Below are 19505 nucleotides of genomic sequence, written 5' to 3' on the forward strand. Positions count from 1 at the left end.
GTATTAACCACTGTCATAAGTACAAGACAAGTATTTAAAGCAAGGACACGTCTCATATTCATCAACAGACTGTAATTTTAAATTTGATACTGTAAGTGTATCATTATCTTACTGGTGTCCCACGATCTCCTGGCTTCCCTGGTTTTCCACTTGGGCCAGCAACTCCTGGAACTCCTGGGGCACCCTACAGTAGAAGACATGTAAAGTGAATTGTGGAAATCCACAACAGTCTAAGCGCCAATAAGAAATATGTTATTGTATCGAGTGCAATACTGAAAATGGCTCCTATCAGGTTTTTGGTTTTTTTTCTGTTAGGTACATATCAGGCTTGAGAACTTTTCTCTGTAAGAAATAGTTTGTTTCTTCACAGAAATGTGTTCTTTTACATAACACCACAGTTTAACCAGCATTTCTGAATCAAAAGATGCAGAGAGTGTCTATATGGTTTTTGTATCGCTCTTAATGACAGATTCCTAAAGCAGAACAAGACAGTTTGGCCTTCTAACATCATCTAGAAGGTCTGTGATCCATGTAAAAGTCTACAGCATCAAGTCCATAAAAATAATTCTAGTGATACTAGATAAACATGAACACAAAAAAAAGACCAATGTCAGGTTATGTGATAAAAGCTCATCTGTACACCCACACAGGAGCACAAGAAGGACAATCATGGGAGAGCAGGGCAGCCTTAATAATACCCTGCCCTAGCAACTCCTGCCTATATAAGTATATGTGGTGTAAATGTGTGCTCTGTGTGCTTATGCCTACTGCGAAGACATCTTCCACCTCGCTACTGGTTGGACCTGGTGACATGGAGCTGTGGCAACTTGCCTATCTCGGACTGCGTGATCCAGCATAAGATATTTTTCTCTAACAACCAGCACCTTTTCTAACATGGTCCCACAAAACACAATGAAGTAGCTTTTTAAGCAAAAACTAATCCTCAAATACTCTTGGCAAGAAAAACTTGTACTAACATGGGTTTTTTCACCAGACTACAAGTAATAAGCTGATTGGTTCCAGTAGACCTAGCTATGCATTTAAAGATCGTGGCTAATGAACCAGGTAAACTGGTTCTTCCCTTATTTACACTGGCAGAAATCAGTTTCAAAACCACTCTTATGAACGTTTGTGAATACATACTTTACACAGCTGTCTGCCCACCTTTCACTGAGAGTTTCCCAGATCCATTTAGGATATTAAACAAAGGATCCATTTCATATTTGACAGAAACTGAAAATGTCAATGTGGCTCACTCTTGGCTCAGTTCTCTTATTTCAGAGTATATCAAAGACAAAATTATATTTACCGCTGGTCCTGGTGGGCCTCTGGGACCTGTGGGACCATCTTTTCCTGTGAAACCCTATTCAAAAACAAAAGCATGATTAGAGATCAACTTAAGACTGTAGGCTGATTAAAATGGCCTTTAAGATTATGTAATTGCAATACTCCTGATTACTACTAGCATGTATTTTAAAACCTATCCATAATGTAGGTTATAAAAATAGCTATCACAACTAATGCTGGAGAAGGCTATGGAACAATGAGCTTCAGCCAATTTAGAAGATGTTCAGCTGCTGTTGATTAACTGAAGATAGAATGAGTCTCTCTCAACATTTTTAAGAAAAGTAATCGTTGTTCTATCCCAGAGGAGCAAGATCTCCCTTTTTGCTGTTCTCCCACTCAGAGATTAGCTGGAAAATCTGATGTTTCTACTTAACTGAAGAACAACCTCCCTCTCAGATACTTCCCCTGCAAAAAGAGATGCTGAGAAATCCCATTTCAATAATCTAGCATAGCATTCACATATTAACACTGATGGTCCACGGCCCACTAATGCCCCACCAATCCAATGGCATGTTCTTTGGCAACTGGCTATCACATGGTGGTCTGTTTTCATTTCCCGCTATCAACTCCCACTAAAGGATAACTATAAATGCTTCAGCCATCTCAAAGGTGATATGTCACTGTGAAGACAAAAGAGATTTGCTTAGTTGACCCCAAATTAGAAGAAAGGGATTGCAACAACACCACAATGAAATACCTGTGTGCATGCCCTTCATTATGAAGACATTTCAGAATCCCCCATCCAAAGAAAAGTTCTTAGCTCCAGCCAGTCAAATGTTAAGGAGCAAACTTGACCTTCACAGTAAGAATGGCACAGACAGATTCTTTAGGGGTATGACATCTCCCAGACATGGAGACAAGCAGAGTTTCAAAGGGGTCCCCTGCAGCAGCAACAGTGGAAGACAGCAGGGCTGAGCACCTCAGCAGAGCCCTGCTCAGTGGACATACTGCTCTGTGGGTGCAGGCATCCGAGAACCTAGTCAGGAGAGAGAGCAGTGCAATTTTTACAGAACCTATCTGGCTACCCTATGGCTATATGGGGAGGTTTTCACACCTAGGTTTTTCCAGTCCTTCCACTTTTACATCTCTAGGCTGGATGCTGATAAAAGGACTCCTTTTGAGAAAGCATTTGAAAATAGAAAGATATGATAAAGAATGGGGGAAAAAACCCAAACCACATTACTTGGTCTTTTGAGATGATAAACTGAGGAAACCTTACCCTTTCTCCTGGAGGTCCCATTGGGCCAGGTGGACCAGGTAAACCTGGGGTTCCCTAGAGTGAAAAGGGATGTTAAACTGTATCCATGACAGAACAAACATGACTGCTATGCTAATCATTCCATTATATATGCACACATTAAGTATTTGTCTTCAATGTTGCTTTTTGGCATTTACAAAAATAAAACAAACCTTTAGAAAAAAACATTTATTTCATATACATGATACAAGAATCTTCACCCTCACACTACTTTTTACTTCTGTTTCCCCACCAGCCCATAATTCAACTTCAAAAATCATTTTCAGTACTGTTTCCATAGAACAGATATATCTGGTTTATTGCCTTTACAAGCATGACTTACAGATATCAGCTAATCCTTTAACACCTGGTGCTAAAGCCTAGCTGCAGTCATCAGAGTGTATCTAAAGAAATAAAAATTAGACTCTTTATTATTCTTTTCCCCCTATTGTCCTATTCTTTAACTTTCTGCTGCTTTATTGTGCACATTCTAAATTCTCTGTTTCTGTTCCTTCTGTAGCTTCTGGGTAGAGAATAAACCCTAAAATTAAACATGTTCTACATTAGACGACAGTCAGAAATTTCATTCAATGCTCTGTAACTGTTGTAGGTACTGGATATTGAACAGCCTTGTATCATGTTGTCATGTTCTTCCCCTTTTTTTGTGTAATCTCACTGTACACTAAAATGGAGCATTGCTTTCTACAGGATATTACTACTCCCTAAATGTATATTACTCAGGGTTATAAGGACTAATAAAACAGGCAACAAATACAAGGTTCTTGGTCCATAACTGACCTCATCTGTTATATGAAATTATACCCACAACACTAAGCATCTTCCATATAGTCTTTATATGCCCAGTAAAATCAAGGACAATATAGTAACCAAGGAATATTAGTTATGTGACCACATGCACAGATCAATGACCTTGGATTATCCAAATCTGGCTGATTATAAAAAAAACACCCTTATTTTTTTTCTTCTCAAAACCTAATCCTAGTTTACAATATAGAAACCTGCAAGTAAGTGAAATTTAATATTGCTTTCTTATTTCAGAAAGCATACAATTAATGTCCCAAGACCATTTGACTTCCAAAAGTAGAAAGCAATTAGACAACATTGCTGAAGAGGGGTTCAGCAAATGTTCTGCAACCTTTATTTTAGGAAGATGTTTAACTGCTGGTGGTCAGAAGTTGAGGGACCTTCTTGGGGAGTTATGAGTGTAATTTTCCTAATCCAAGGGTCTGCCCCTGTGCATTCACAACTGTCCAGACAGACATTTGGCTTGACTCAGTACAGCTGTTCTTTCACTCTTGCTGTTTTGAATGGTTTACCATTTCCTACATTTCAAATTCCTAAGTGTATGATAATTATGTTTCCAAAACTATTGCTTAAGAAGGTATGAGAAGAGCCCATGACTCCTAGTGATGTCAGAGACAGCTGTCCAGCAGCCAACCTGCATCAGGAATAGTGTAAAATTACATTATCTTGTCTAAGCATCAACTTACCGATCGCCCTGGTAGTCCAGGCTGGCCAGCATCACCTTTCATTCCTTGACGACCCTATAGTTTTCATAAATGATTGTTAGAGATTCTGAATTACAAAATACATCAGAAGAATAATTAATTTATGTAAATGGACACAAAATATTTCCTGCAAGAGACCTAAATTAAGGAATCCATAAGCCAACTATGTATTATGGAATAAATCAAGATACATATACCTCTTAACTGAAGCAATACTGATCATCTCACAAACATTTGCAAATGCAGGATGACTGGTTGACATTATATTAAAAACAGAGGCAAGCAGACATTTGAAGGGGGCACATATTTTGATAAGGAAGTGACATGGACTTTTCACTGAGAGACTGATACCAATGTCTTCACAAGCAGGAAAGCAGGGAAGGGTTACAAGTTTTTTCCCAGCCTCCCTTATCTTTCTCAGCTGGTGAATGGAACTGTTTACGCTCACAAAAGGTAAAAGCTTGGTGTTTTTAAAGTATCACTATTTTTCTCTAACCCATGGTCTAAAAGGCATTACACGCTTCCGGGACACAAGATATAGGAGCATATAAAGAAGCAACGTGTTGCCTTTCACAGCTAGCTTGCATTCCACATACACTACAGCACTGTGGTATAAATGCACAGTCTAAACCCACATGAGCTAAATTTGACAATATAATATTTATTTTTCACAGTGGCTTGCGTGATAATCCAGCATTAATAACTGTTGATGACACACAAATAATCAAAAAATTTGTAAACATAGCCTGCCAATGTGAATTGCAATTGATATGAAAAATGAAATTACATGACTCAAAAGTGGTGCTCTAACTTATTGTTAACTAATGATAAGTTCCACCAATGTTGGTGTTTTCACTCTTCAGAGGTTTTCAAACTGAATGTGACAAATAAATGTATTAATTGTATTTCACATGTAAAGGAATGTGTTTGGTCTTTCTTGCTGTTTGGTACCTCTAGGTCATCTTCATGAAGTTTTCCTCCTGGTACATAACAAAAAACTGAAAAACATCTACAGTGGTTAACCAAATCTTTCTACTTTGTCCTTACAAAACAGAAGGTGTACTTACAACAGAAGGTGTACCTAATGTCTATCTTAAAGCACATTTTATTTTCCATTTCCCAAATTACATTACAAACTGAGAAGTATGCAAATGCAAAATGAGTGTGCAATCAGACACCAATTCTATTTTTTTCCATAAACTTTATATTTTAATCGAAGACTTCATACAAAAAGCTCCTGATTATATTAAAATTCAAGCTGATCCTAAACAGGAAACATCAAAATTATATTCCTGCTTTATGGGTGATTACTTATTAAAATATGGCAAAAGTAGTCTTAATGCATTCAGAATGTAGGCAAAGGGTTACCTATGCTATCTGCTATAAAAACAGAATCTGGTGGAACTTCATCAGTGTTAATAGAGTTACTCTGGCTTTGAAGGCATGTACATGAAATCAGAACCAGCCTCTTGCTAAAATATGTGTGCTGTTGCCAGGAAAGACCCCTAGGAATGAAGGGCTGTTTTATATGCCTAGATCTAGGCACCCATTGCCTCTCTGAACTTTCAGCTACTGATTTAAGCTCAGAAAATAGAAGTTGTACATGTAAATCTGTGAGAAAGATCTGTGTCTTCAGAGTAATATTGCATGCTTAGTTCTGCACCACAGTTTGATAGTTTTGAGTCCTAGAACTTGAAGGCCTAGCAACTCTACAGAAGAGCTGTAAGACTGAAAATGCAGTAGCACAAGTTACAACACTTAGACTGTCCCTTCATAGGCATTCCATAAGCACATGTAACATTCAGGATAGAAAATGCTATTCTATTGAAAGAGACTTGTTTCAGAAAGGGACTTGTTTCATAATACTACTGTATTGCAGGGAAAAATTAATGTCAGGGCAAAGCTGCCACCCTCTTCCCAAGAGCACCATCCCCATGGACAGCTCTGACTCCACACACATTGCCACTCGCACTCAGAACGGCCACTCACCGGTTCACCTGGGATTGACAGCCCGTTGGGGCCCTGCGGACCTGGGGGACCTTGAGGGCCAGGAGGACCTGTCTCACCACGAGGACCAGGTGGCCCCTTAAAGCAGAAAATTAAAACAACGTTGTAAATGACAACCCCTTCTTAGATCTGTAACTGCAAAATCCTTTGTGTTAGACACTTAAGGCAAGTCAGAAGCCTGGAGACACATTTAATACTTCGGAACAACTGTGGAAACAGTTATCCAAGTGGTATATTCTTTCATAAGTTATTCTCTGATTCATGTTGGCGGTCTCAGGCCAATACACACCTTCTGGCAGTGTTAATTAGAAGTATAGCCGTCTCCTCTGTACAGAAGAAAGGACAACAATGCTGCAGAGTGTGTATTAACACCCCGATGCACGTACTTTAGTTTCCTGATATGCAGTCAATGCCTTTGAGGCTACATATATACATAGGTGTGTATATATAGTCTCAAATAGGTAGGCTGCATGCAAATAACATATAGTCAAGTTTCCAAGTAAATTTTTAATCTCCATTCTTAGCTCAGCATAGAACTAAGGGTACAAATTTTCATACAGGTAAGCATGTAGCAAATTATAGATACATTCCAGAAAGATACTTACAGATGATCCAGTCAAACCCCTTTCACCTCTGGGACCTTTAGCACCTGGGCCACCCTAAATTGAATATTTGGAAAGAAAATGTATTTCATACAGGGAAAGCAAGGGTACATCATACTGGTGTGCATCATGAATCCTCTTTATCACACTCTTACGCAAAAGCCCTAAGCTTTGAAGTGTATAGATCACATTGCTAAAAAGAGTACCAGAATAAAAGATGCATCAGAAACTCAGGTAAACCACATCAGCTTCAGCCTTGCCAATTCAGCCCATGAAAAATTATTGTCATTTTTGTCTCTGCAGATATAAACTTCTTCAATTTATATTCACCAAAATCTCTGGATACCTCTCTAGTATACTGCCAGACAACTTAACTGGGCTTCAGATTCCTCATGCAGCATTTTTGATAGCTTCAAAGTAGAAGGACTATTGAGCTGAGTATAACTCCCATATATTCAAAACAATTGGTAGGAGCATATCCATTCCATAGATTACTATCTCTCATGTAAAAAAAAGACAGTAGTAATTTATTTCCCTGACAGAGTAAAGAATCTTTCCTTGGAGTGAAATCTTGACTCTGTATTTAGGAAAAATATTTGCACAGTCCGTTAAAAATATCTTGTACGTGAAGTGCAAGACAGCTGAGAATGGGCCAGATTCTTTCAACCTATCAAACAATGAGGAGGTATTCACAGTGATCACACTGGAAATATGGGAAAAGGATTATTATATAAACAAGTAGAGGTGGTAAGGAGCTGCCCAACTGTGTTTTAAACTAAGATGAAAGGGGAACAGATTACCATGATGTTATGGACGTGTTGATAGAAACTGTTTCTCTGACTGACCTTTGTTTCACAAAAACACAAGTCAACACAAAATTGCTTCCATAAACTTAAAAATCAGAAAATCTGTCTATTGCAAATAGCTCCTTACAGCTGGTCCAGGGGGTCCTGGAGGTCCCACGCTGTCTTGAGTACAGGTACAAGCATTTGGAAGAGCTGGGCATTTTGCTTCATCTCTCTGAAAATTCAATCACAACTATTACTGTCCTTTTAAAGAAAAGTAGTTGGTAGCAGCATATTTTTCTAAAACAATAACAGAAAGATTCTCTATTTTCCTGTTTTAAAGTACAAGTAAAACTCACAGCTAAACAGTGGTTTCCAAATGTTTCTAGAGGACCTTTCATATTTTTAGCAAATTTTCTCTGCAAGCTATACAAGACACTAACAACAGAGGCACAGGCAAAATCATATTCATATGTAATTTCTGTTGTTTAGATATTTATATCCATTACACAATCAGCTTGCACTGACAAAGAATAAACTAGTTACTTTTTGAATGCTAATCTAGAACAGATTAAATAGAAAATAATATAGCTATTCCATTCATAATACTTAGGATCTTAAATATCACTGAAAACCAATATATAACTGACATTTTTTCCACCACTCCTAAGGGACTCAGTTCTAGCACATTACAATCTTTCTCCCTCAGACACAAAACTCGGAAATGCAGTGTTGTTCACTGGCTATTCTGACAACTGCAATTTAGATGTGTTGTCAGTATGAGGTAGAATACCAGGCTAATACTGATATTATTAAATTTGCTATTAAAAATGAATTTCTGGATAGCTTCTGGTTCTTTTATACTTACCATAGAAGGAAGATCACAGCATCTGTCTCTGCTAGTCCAAACTGGACTGCATACGATGTCAAAATTCTGGATTTCTAACTGTAAAAGAAAGGAGGGCTCTTGAAATAGTCTAGTGGCATTATCATTAAAAAAGACTCCTCAAACAATTTACTTCCAATGTAGTTAACATCATTCAGACCTTCACTTCTTTGACACTGACAGAAAAATGATTTAAAAATAATAAAAAATTTACAACCAAGCCCACAGATGGCTACAAGAACTTCAAGCACTGATGCTTGCTCTTGTTCTGAGGCAAAAGGAAACCAAATAAAGTGACTCAAGAAATATTTTGCAACACTTAATGAACAATACCAATGAACTTCTACATCAGCTGAGTGCCTGTGCACTTCAACGTGAAATCTGGCTGAAAAGCTTTTGGACCAGCTCTAAGGACTGCAGTCTTTGGGTCATATATTAATTCAGATTTATGAATGGAAATTAAAGCAACATTAGTGGGGAAAAAATCTGCAGAAAGGCTGAAGTGGGGACCTTAGGTAGACTGTATGGTAAAAGCAGTTTCCTCTCTTATTTTCACCCCAAGAGCTATGCTCCTGTACTTTGATACATACAACCAAACACTTGGTGGTGAGCACCAAGCATCATCTTCAGGTGTTAGGATTTGCACACACGGGTCAGATTGCAGACTTAAATCTTCTAGTACGAAGCTCAGGTAATAGCATAGATTACATAATAAGTATAGTTAATCCATCAAGATAATTGATGTGCCCTTCATAGCAGCAGCCACTTTTCATTATAGGCTTATAGATCATAAGGCCAGTGGGGATTACTCTGATAACCCAGTACAAGACAGACCACAGAACTTGCCAGGATTAAAACCTGTTCATTAGAGAATGTCTTTCAGGAAAACAAAACAATCTTCATTTACAGATATCCAGTGATAGAGAATCCACAGTAATGGTTCCAATGACTAACTGCTCTCCATATTAAAAGAAAAAGATTTCCACTCTTGTTTGAATTTACCTGACTGCAACTTTCAGTTATTAGATTTTTGTTCTTGCAGTTCTGCTAGAATGAGAAGCTATCAAGACCAAATTTCTCAGTTAAGTATATCGGGTCTTGCAGTACAGACACTTGAAAGCTTTGGGTGCACTACTGATTTCTTAGCAATCCTTGATCTTTAATCTCTTTCCTCAGAAAATATCAAGGGTTTGCATTAATAAATGGATTAATGCTTATTGCTTACTGTTGCTGATCTCCGGTCACCTTTCAGAAGTTTCCCAAGTATTTCATAGCCATCAGTTGTGATGTTCCCAGCCTCCTTAATTGGTTTTTCCAGTATCTCACTGCAGTCAATGTAAATCTTAACATTTGATGAAGTTACAACAATATGGACCTGAAAAAAAGTTTAACATAGTATTTAGAAAAGGCACATAGACATATTTACTTTAATACTTTCACAGTATTTCACTGTTTAGGTAATACTGTTTTAAATTTTCTTCCTAGTAATCCTGCTTTACTTTCAACTGGTGGAAAAATTCAAACTCAAGGGAAGTCTATGACATTAGTAACCTCTTTAAAATGTGTTGAAAGTCAGTAAGACGAATACACAAGCATAGCTAAGTACTATTTAATGTTAAGTTGAACTACAATGACCTATTTAAAAAAGCTTGCCTGAAAATCACCTTAAGATGGCATAAAAGTAAAAAAAAAAAAGAATTTTTGAGAGGAAGTGAATATAAGCTCTTCTTGTCCTCTTCTGATGGCTGAGACCACACAAGAGGTTTATGAGTCTGGGACTGCCCACTGGCTAATAGACTCTGTCTGCAGTTCAGAGAGTAGATTGTTTCAGATCCAAAAGATCCAGGGTTCAGTTTCCACAGATGACTCAACCAGAGGCATTAGTTGCATTGAGATATACAGGAAGTGAGCAGAGAAGCCTGCCCAGAAAAAGACAAACTAATGGAAGATGCAAGAGAGAATTTTCCATGAGAGAAATTTGGCTACAAAAATATATGCTAAAATGAGGGGAAACGGGGAAGAAGAGGAAAAGATTAATTATTGGAAATAGGGGAAACTTCAGAGGGAGAAAAGAATGACTGTAACAAAGGGAGAGTATGTTTACCAGGAGAAGAGAATGAGGTGTTTGGGGAAAATTCAGTAAATCTTAAACGGAAGAACAAACAAAATTGAAGCAAAGGTTACCATTCAAAAAATTTATAGTACGTATGGAGAATGTTATGCAAGTGAATTTCCTACATTTCTATGAAAACAGAAGATATTCAGGAGTCTCCAAGAAAGAAACAAGTGTCTGACATTTTAGTAAATCTAATATGCAGTTGATGGAAGAACATCATAAGGCAACAGAAAGGTTTCAGTGGTTTTATACACCTTACATACAGCATATATTTTATATACAACATTATCATATCTACGTAGTTGTTAAAATATCAACACAGTAAGATCAGCAGTAAGGAATCCTTGAAGTATGTATTTATGTTTTAAAGCTTCTGTTATCACAGCACATAATACTTCAGAAACATATTGCTATTTGATGACTGCTTAAAAAAACGGCATAAAGTTGAAACTCAGATTCCCTTAAACGTCCTGAGTCAACAAGTGCCTGAACAATCTCCTGAGAATTTGTTCTTTTTTCCTATATTAAATATTTTCCCATGTGGAGTTGTTTCCAAGGCATCAGCATAGCTTATCTAAAACTCTTTAAACATCGTGTGCTTATGCTTTATATAATTGGAATTAAGACTTTTGAAACTGCCCTCATTTTTTGTCACCTGAAATTCAGTTGGCATCACAGTTTAATTCTCAGTGCTGTGTTTTTTTAATTAACATTCTGAGGATTGTCCATTGACCAAATAAAAAAATAATGGAAAGATAACTGAGTGTATCCAAAGTATAGTTTGGTATTACATAACAAACTTTCCACAAAATAAAGTAAGCACCATGCCAAAACTTTAAATTCATTATCATTTATATATCATATACTCAGCCATTTGCTTATGTGACGAATTTTACAGGTTAACTAATCCATCAAACAGTTTAAACTCCTCTCAGATGTAATTTACTGATTCTGAAAGGTATCTAATATGCAAGTCCTTCCACTGGAACGTTATGTATTTGTCACTATTTAAATAAAGTAAGTGACATCTGTGTAGCAAACATGTATTACGGCATTTTCATTTGCACACAAAACTTAGGAGAGGTGAATCTACATCAGAATGCTGAGGGAGATGATCAATTTGAAAATGTTCAAACAGCAAGAACTGCTGAGCATCGCCTAGACATCCAAAGAAGAAGCAATCCCAGCAATCAAAAATAAGCAGAGCTCCCCCAAGTCATTGACTCAGTCAGCTAACTGCTGATTTAACACCAGCTCCAAATTCCAGCCTGGATCTCATGGCCCAGGCATAAATCTAATAAAAGTAGGTGTCTAACGTTTACAGTAAATAGAACATGTCTGTATTCAATCCTGCTACGTTTTGTTTTCAACAAATGTTAACAATGTTAACAGAAACATTCTCTTCAATTTCTAACACACCAACGTAAAGCATCACTTCTGACCATTTCCAGTGCCAGAAGGCACTAAGGTTTTCAGAAAGAAAACATACTTTATTCTTTCTCTCCAGACCCCTTCTAAGATAAAGCCTGATGGTGTTCTGATCTACTGCTAAATGAACCACATCAGTAAGCTAAGCAAACTATTATCTAATATGTACATCAGCAGAAAGACATACACTCATTATCAAATTTCCTGTGGCTAACTACTGCAAAACTGCAATCTAAAAGGAAGTCTAGCATGGTAAGAATAAGAAAGTAGAAGTCGTCTCGCTCTCCAAAACATTCAGTTATAAATTTAATGACTGTCTCAGGCAGTCAGGATTTTTCCTATGGGACTTGCCAGATTCAACAGCTTTCACCATAGCTATGCTACGCAAAGTGTTCAAGTATGCCAAAGTAAATTTCCCTGCACAGTTAGGTGTAGTTAACTGTGCTTCACTGAGTGAGCCAGTAAGTCATTGAATGAAAACCACAAAAATGTTTGATATTTTGGAAAACATCTTCTTGCACTCTAAAAATTTGTCATTTCTTTGAAACTGGATGGTAGGAGAAATTGCAAAAGTACCCTTTGAAATGTGTTAATCTTACTTTCCTTCCTTCATCCAGCTGAAACTACTGCTACCCTCTATTAGGAGCTTATCAACATGGCTGATACATAAGGCTTTCCCTGCACATGAGCTGGGGAATCCCGTGATGCTATCATTAACAACCTGACTCATATAGCAATCTCAGTAATCATCCTGGAGAGAATCCAGAAGAGTCAGCTCAGTTACACAGTAAAAAAATCCCAAATACAGCTCTTTAAATCAAGGCTATTCTAGTTACTTTAAATACTATCAAAAACTGAACTTTTGATTCCTTTCTGAGAAAAAAGAAGGGGAATGACACACTGAACTAAATAACTGGTACATTTTTGCTTAAGAAATAATCTCATAAGCAAGATTTCATAGTCCCAGAGCTTTAAGGTAATTTGCAAATAGCTGTTACTCCTGTACATCGTTTGGCATCTTAGGATTGTTTACTGTTAATATGTATGAGTGAATTTAAATATTGAAATCATACAAAACTCTGGATTTTTATTTCCCATGTAATTGTTTTTCAAAACAATTGCTATACATAACTGCTAGTATTGCTGGGGTTGCAGGTTGTTCCCCATTTGCTCTGATAAATGAGCAGAGCTTCGCTGTAAGTGCTGTCAGATAATTCTGCTCAGCCCTATCGCATTTAGAGGAATTACAAGGAAAAATATGACTCTGAACGTCAATGAAATTAGCAGCAGACACTTAAAACAGACTGCTGGCAGTACAGCATCTAGAGAGCTTCACACCACGGAGCTGAAGAAGGGAACTCTCAACTCTCACACCGATATCTAAAATGAGGCATGCTACATGCTGTTCTGTGTTTTAACAGTACTTCTTGGTGATGACTCAACTTTTACACCAAAACAATATCTATCCTAGCCTTTACTGACAGTTTTTCTCACTCCAGTAGATTAATACATTCCCTTAAAAATTCAGTTGTCCTACTAAGCTATCAAAAAAAAAAAAAAAACCAAAAAAAAAAAAAAAAACAAAGCCAAATGCTAAGGATAAAATAAAATAGAGGTTGCCTACTGCAGGCATGATCCAAGCCTACTCAAAAGTATGAGTTACAAAGTCAATGACAAACTTTTCTTCATATATGCAAAAATAATTCGCCATTAAAGAAATTATAAAACCAGAATAATTGGATATAACATAGAAGCAGTTTGGGAAATTATGCTGTGTCAAATTCTGAGGAAACCAATAGCTTTTATGGTGCTGTGTGATTTTTGCAGTCCTCTGAGTTTTAAACAGATGAAGTCACAAAACATTATAATGCTGGCACCAGCTATCTTTCCCTGCTTTCAGCCTAGCAGAGCTAGGTTGACAATGTGGCCTCCAGTATCAGCAAGTTGACAGATGCAACCTCTTATCAGTATCCTCAAAGGAATACTGGTAGTGACTAGTCATGCAGGAGAGGGTATCATAAAGAAAACAAATGTTATACTCCAGCCATATTTAGTCATCAGAAGAAAACTAAACTAAACAGAAGGGAGATAAATGAAAACATGAGAATGTGCATTTAAGCTCACAAAAATGTTGCAATTGCAACTCACTTTCTTGCCCTAAATGTATATAAACACAGCAAGAAAATATTTTTTAAATTGTGTTTTAGGTGTATATGTAGCCTGAGTCAAACACTTCCTGATGACTAGAGGTAAGGAAATATGGCAGGATCAAGTTGTCATAATTCAGTGCACAAAATTAGAAAAGCAAGCACAAAACTATCACAATTGAAGGCAGATGCAGTAACATGTAAGGATTTCACTAACCATTTTGACAGTTCAAAAAACATTGAGTTTCATTCTAAATCGCAAATAGATTATACAATCTTTTATGGGCTCTCTATTATTATTTTTGCTTCCTCAGCTAACATTACTTTGGAATATTTTAGAGTCAGTGAATTTAAGCCAAAAATATGCCAAACCACATTCATACATACAAAATATATACATATACATGTATTATGTTTGTTAAATATATCAATCTTATTCAATATGCTATTCACCGCTCAGAATTGGTTCCCTGCCTTTATCAATAGCTACTGGCTTTCTGTGGCTATACCATCCTCTTCTCTGAATGATTTTAAATCATTACATTCCCCCCCAGTCTTTTCTCACCACAACTTCTTTTCCTTTTTTTTTTTCCATTTATCTTTTATTCTCCTCTTTCATGTTCCAGGAATCAAGCTATGATGTCTTGTTCAGATATATCCCTCCACTTACATAATCTTGACAAATTATTGACAAATCTCTTACATTGGTTCAAAGAAGAGCTATAACTTCAGAGATCTTGTTTTACATGATCTCTAAGTTTCTATGTCAACTCACAGTACCAATACAAAGACTGGATATGACTGACAGTGACTTCTGCTTGCTTGTCTTTTGTTTCAAAGAACAGCACTTCAGAAAGCAACATTCATAATTTCAATCCTTTACCTTATGGAAGCTTCCATAAAAGATTTTCTTTACTTCATCATTATCAAAAGTTACAGTCTGAACCTCTCCCCTTGTATCCTTGTTAAAGAATGACAGTACTTTGCTGGCAGCTGCAATAAATGAAAATAGTACATTTCATTTCATTTGTACTACTGAAACCACCATCCTAAGATACACTTATAGATAAAATGTAGTATACCACTCAATTGGGTAAACACAGGTTATAGATGGTCTTACTGACCCGTAACTACATAGATGTATTTTCCTTTGGGTTTAGAGGTAATACCAAAGTTGAAACGTAGCTTAGATGAATTATTCTTAGTTGAAAAAAACAATTAATGTACAAACTAAAAAAAAAACCACAAACCTCTTAAAACTAAAAATATATAATCATTTACCATGTAGGAATGCTTTGGGTTTGGAAATATTTGGGAAGAATGCATGCAAAGTAATGTAACATATAAACTCTTTATGCAATAAGCATAATCATCCTTACGATCAAGCACAACTCCAACTTGTGGTTTGTAATCTCTGTCTGTAATCTGCCAGATTGCAAAGGGCTCATTGGGGGATTCAGGCAGAAGACGGAATAATAGAATGATAGTGTACGCCTGTGGCAATCCCTCTGGGTGAATCTCCCTGTTAAGACAATATGAAGACATTTTTTCACATGGAAACACATTAGGAAAATAAGATCTTCATCATTTGCTCTTTTTCTAAGAAAAGACATGAGAGTAACAGGGAAACCACAGTGTTTAATGGACTGAGCATTTTAACTACTCTCTCAAATAGAAAAGAACTTTGTGATAAAAAACACTATGTGAGTTGTTACGATGAACTCACAGCCTGTCTTCAGTTGGTCCAGGCACCATGGTTATGGAGGAAGCCAGAATATGACCAAGAACTCTTGGAGATGTATTCTTGTGGCAAGATTCTGTATAAACTACACATATTTAAAATTCCTTGATGATAAGTACAGAAAAAAGGACCACAGCTTCATTCTTTTTTCATCTGGCCTGTCTAAAACAGGCAGCAGAAATCGGCACTTAACTATTGCTGCCCTTCAGGCACAGATATAGTGAAGGAGATGTCTGATGTATTCTCTGAATTTGATAATGTATTTGGGCTCCACCTCATTCATCAGTGGCTGATATTTAGATTTCTAATGTTCAGACATCAGAATAACATTTTAATGTTAGACATTAAAAAAGCAGAAAGGCAAAAGTAAACAAAAACATGCATTAAATGGCCTCCAGTATTTTCTGATGGGAAGGGAGGGAATGCAGGAAGCAAACTGTAAGAAAGGAGGTAGATTCTGCTTCTCCTTAATCATTATAATGGAACTGAGAAGGGGATTTAGCCTCATGAACATAAATATAGAAACATTAAAATGGAGAGAGGAGCTGCTCTGTGTTTCAGGTAAAGCTTATGTACCCATACAATTATGGACACTGCAATAATAGCCATATCATTAAGTCAACACCATACAGCACAGTGCAAGAATGAAAATATTAAAGTAGATATAGCAACACAATTTTAACTTGGATACTAAGTTATTTCAGATACGCAAACAACTATGCCACCAGGATTAGGATGCTTTTATTGCTTTGTTGATTCAGTCTAAAGTGAGTTTTCTTTTCTGGCTTCTCATTAAACTAAGTGTCCAGAATACTCCGGCAAGTCTACTCCACTTCTTACAGCAGACAACGGACTATGTATCACAACATTTAAAAAAAAAAAAAAAAGAAAGAAATAATAGGAACTCTGTCTTTTCATTCTCTTTTTATCTTCTTATCCTGCTAAATGCAAGGTTTATCTTAATGTAAGAAAGTTGCAAAACTGGGATTATCTGTACTTCCTTAGATCATAAAAATCCAGGCTGTCAGAGACCTATCCCCACCATGGCTATAATGGCATGTCAATGAACTCAAAAAGTCCTCAAGTCCTCCACTTTGAAAGTTGTGAGCTGAGAAAGCTGGCAAAAAGAAATTTCTTCATATACGTCAGCTCCTATGCCTGTGATCTGATCTTTACACAATCCAGCAGGATTGCAGAAGATTTCAAAGGCTTGTATGAAAAGATTAAATTTCCTTAAATTTAATAGGAATAATAGGTTATCTTTAGGCATCTCCTCTGACTCAGAATGACTTTTTTTGAAACTTACTTCAATTGATGGGAGAGGAACAAATGTAAAGAGAAAAAGAGAGCGCTACTGTTTGCCTTTTAGTAAAACTAACTACTAACTAAGTCTTTTTGGGGGTTGTGAAAAAATGTTGGCAATAATGACCATCTATTACCCCTCCATAACTAAGCTCTAAGACCGCAGGCCCTTGAAAACTCCATTCCATTTGCCAAATACGGCAACTCAAGCAGAGGAGAAACTGCCCTAAGTCAATGGCGTCAATGTGCTGCCTACTGCAATAAGAATGATGCCTCTGAAAAAAGTGGTACTTATCCCTCCATATTGAAACTATTTCTCTCTGGCAACATGGAGCTCATTGTATTAAGGAGGCTGCTGTTCAACTGCCTAAGGACAAACTGTGGATTATATGTAACTCAAATGGTTAAGAAGCATAATCTCAAAAAAGAACAATAAGCAACTGGATTAATAGTGAACAGATTGCAACAGAAGAAATAGATTAGCATTTAATGAGAACAACGATAGATGTTCTCTGGAGTATATTTCTTGGAGTTCAGTGAAAAGAAGATCAAATAAATGCATCTTCCACAAGATAGTAATGCTACCATCTATAAACTCTATTAATCCTTCCTCACCTGCTTGCCATAAATTGGAGTCTTTCAGGTTTACTTACCGGATTGGCTGGCTGACAAAGGCATTTTTATGGAGTCTATATGCTACATAGCTTGGGAAAGAGCCTGATTCCAGTGATACGCCTTGTACAGAAGCAAAATGCTTCTCTGTTAGATTATATGATTCCAGCATCTTGAAACCTTTAAATCCAGAGAGAAAATAAAAAATAAAAACACTGTAGAGCTGTAAAAGACACAAATGAAGCTATGCCAAAATATTAGACAGTTACTTACCAGGTGAAGTGTATCCCTCCAAGTAAATAAGAGGACAAGCTAAAAGACATGAAACAACATATTATTCAAAACTATAAAACCTAACAGGAAATAAACATATATATACTTCAGAAAGTTTTATTACCAAAACATCTGTGCTAATATTAATTGTCGGCCAAAGTTTTTTACATTTGTAATACCGTGTTCTGCGGTAGATGTAGTGTTAAAATCTTTACTTGTTACTTTTAGTAGGATATTTCTACTGTGACAAATTGTATGGAATAACAAATGAACCCCCCAAATATTTTAGAGTCTAATTCATATTAAGAAAGGAGCACAATGACACAGTCTTTCCATGAATATTTAAGGCATGAGTCAGGCTGCCTAATAGCTGTCAGATTCACAAGGAAACACTGCAGATTTATATGGCTCCTCAGGAGCCAGGGGATGAGGCAGTTAGGGAGTACACAGTTGCACATGACAGGCCTGAGAATTTCTCATTTTTGCCATAGAAGGATTTCACTTGAGTAAACAACTCAACTTTATTTAGATAATTTTGAAACAGCATCAGCTGCACCTCTTTAGCACCCCTAGACCGGTAGTAAATAAGAGACCTGTTGTGTCCTCCAGTTCACGTTAGGCATCGTTCTACTTCTTAAAGAGCAGTAGTTCTCACTGACTGTTACTCTCTTTTTGTTATACCAGTACTTTTGAAATGTGAGACAACATTACATAAAAAATAATACCTACCTCAAAATTTTAAAGAAGTAACTTGATCCCTTGGACTATGTCCAGTTATTATGAAACCTAACTTTTATATACATATATTTCTTTTGATGTACCTTAAATGGGATGGCAACTTGTATTGGGTTTGCATGGCAAGGTTTTGGTAGCATGGGGGCTACAAGGTGGGTTTCTATGAGAAGCTGCTAGCAGCTTCCCCCATGTCCGACAGAGCCAAAGCCAGCTGGCTCCAGGACAGACCCACCGCTGACCAAGGCCGAGCCCATCAGCAACGGTGGTAGTGCGTCTGGGAGAACAGATTTAAGAAGGGGGAAAAAAGTTGCTGCAGCACAGAAACTGCAACCAGAGAGAGGAGTGAGAAGATGTGAGAGCAACAACCCTGCAGACCCCCAGGTCAGTGCAGAAGGAGGGCAGGAGATGCTCCAGGCACTGGAACAGAGATTCCCCTGCAGCCCGTGGTGATGAAGACCACGGTGAGGCAGGCTGTCCCCCTGCAGCCCAGGGAGGTCCACGGGGGAGCAGATCTCCACCTGCAGCCCAAGGAGAGAGGACCCCACACCAGAGCAGGGGGATGCCTGAAGGAGGCTGGGACCCTGTGGGAACCCCACGCTGGAGCAGGCTCCTGGCAGGACCTGTGGTCCCATGGAGAGAGAAGCCCACGCTGGAGCAGGTTTTCTGGCAGGACTTGTGACCCCACGGGGGACCCACGCTGGAGCAGTCTGTGCCTGAAGGACTGCAGCCCAGGGAAGGGACCCACGCTGGAGCAGTTC

General features: G+C 37.5%; 1 protein-coding gene across 5 annotated transcripts in view; it reads right to left on the reverse strand.

Moving 5' to 3' along the window:
• COL12A1 (collagen type XII alpha 1 chain) overlaps positions 1–19505 on the reverse strand; it is a 107376-nt gene that overhangs the window by 14183 nt on the left and 73688 nt on the right. For all 5 annotated transcript variants that reach the window (XM_049817783.1, XM_049817788.1, XM_049817784.1 and 2 more), the window contains 13 exons: positions 18013–18051; positions 17781–17919; positions 15464–15606; positions 14968–15077; positions 9619–9768; positions 8376–8453; positions 7656–7742; positions 6726–6779; positions 6103–6198; positions 4096–4149; positions 2567–2620; positions 1310–1363; positions 113–184 (listed from right to left, as the gene is read on the reverse strand). In XM_049817783.1, the coding sequence (XP_049673740.1) occupies positions 113–184; positions 1310–1363; positions 2567–2620; positions 4096–4149; positions 6103–6198; positions 6726–6779; positions 7656–7742; positions 8376–8453; positions 9619–9768; positions 14968–15077; positions 15464–15606; positions 17781–17919; positions 18013–18051 (1130 nt within the window). The remainder of the gene's footprint in view (positions 1–112; positions 185–1309; positions 1364–2566; positions 2621–4095; positions 4150–6102; positions 6199–6725; positions 6780–7655; positions 7743–8375; positions 8454–9618; positions 9769–14967; positions 15078–15463; positions 15607–17780; positions 17920–18012; positions 18052–19505) is intronic.

The sequence above is a fragment of the Accipiter gentilis genome, chromosome 15 (genome assembly GCF_929443795.1).
Source record: "Accipiter gentilis chromosome 15, bAccGen1.1, whole genome shotgun sequence".
Taxonomy (NCBI): Eukaryota; Metazoa; Chordata; class Aves; order Accipitriformes; family Accipitridae; genus Astur; species Astur gentilis.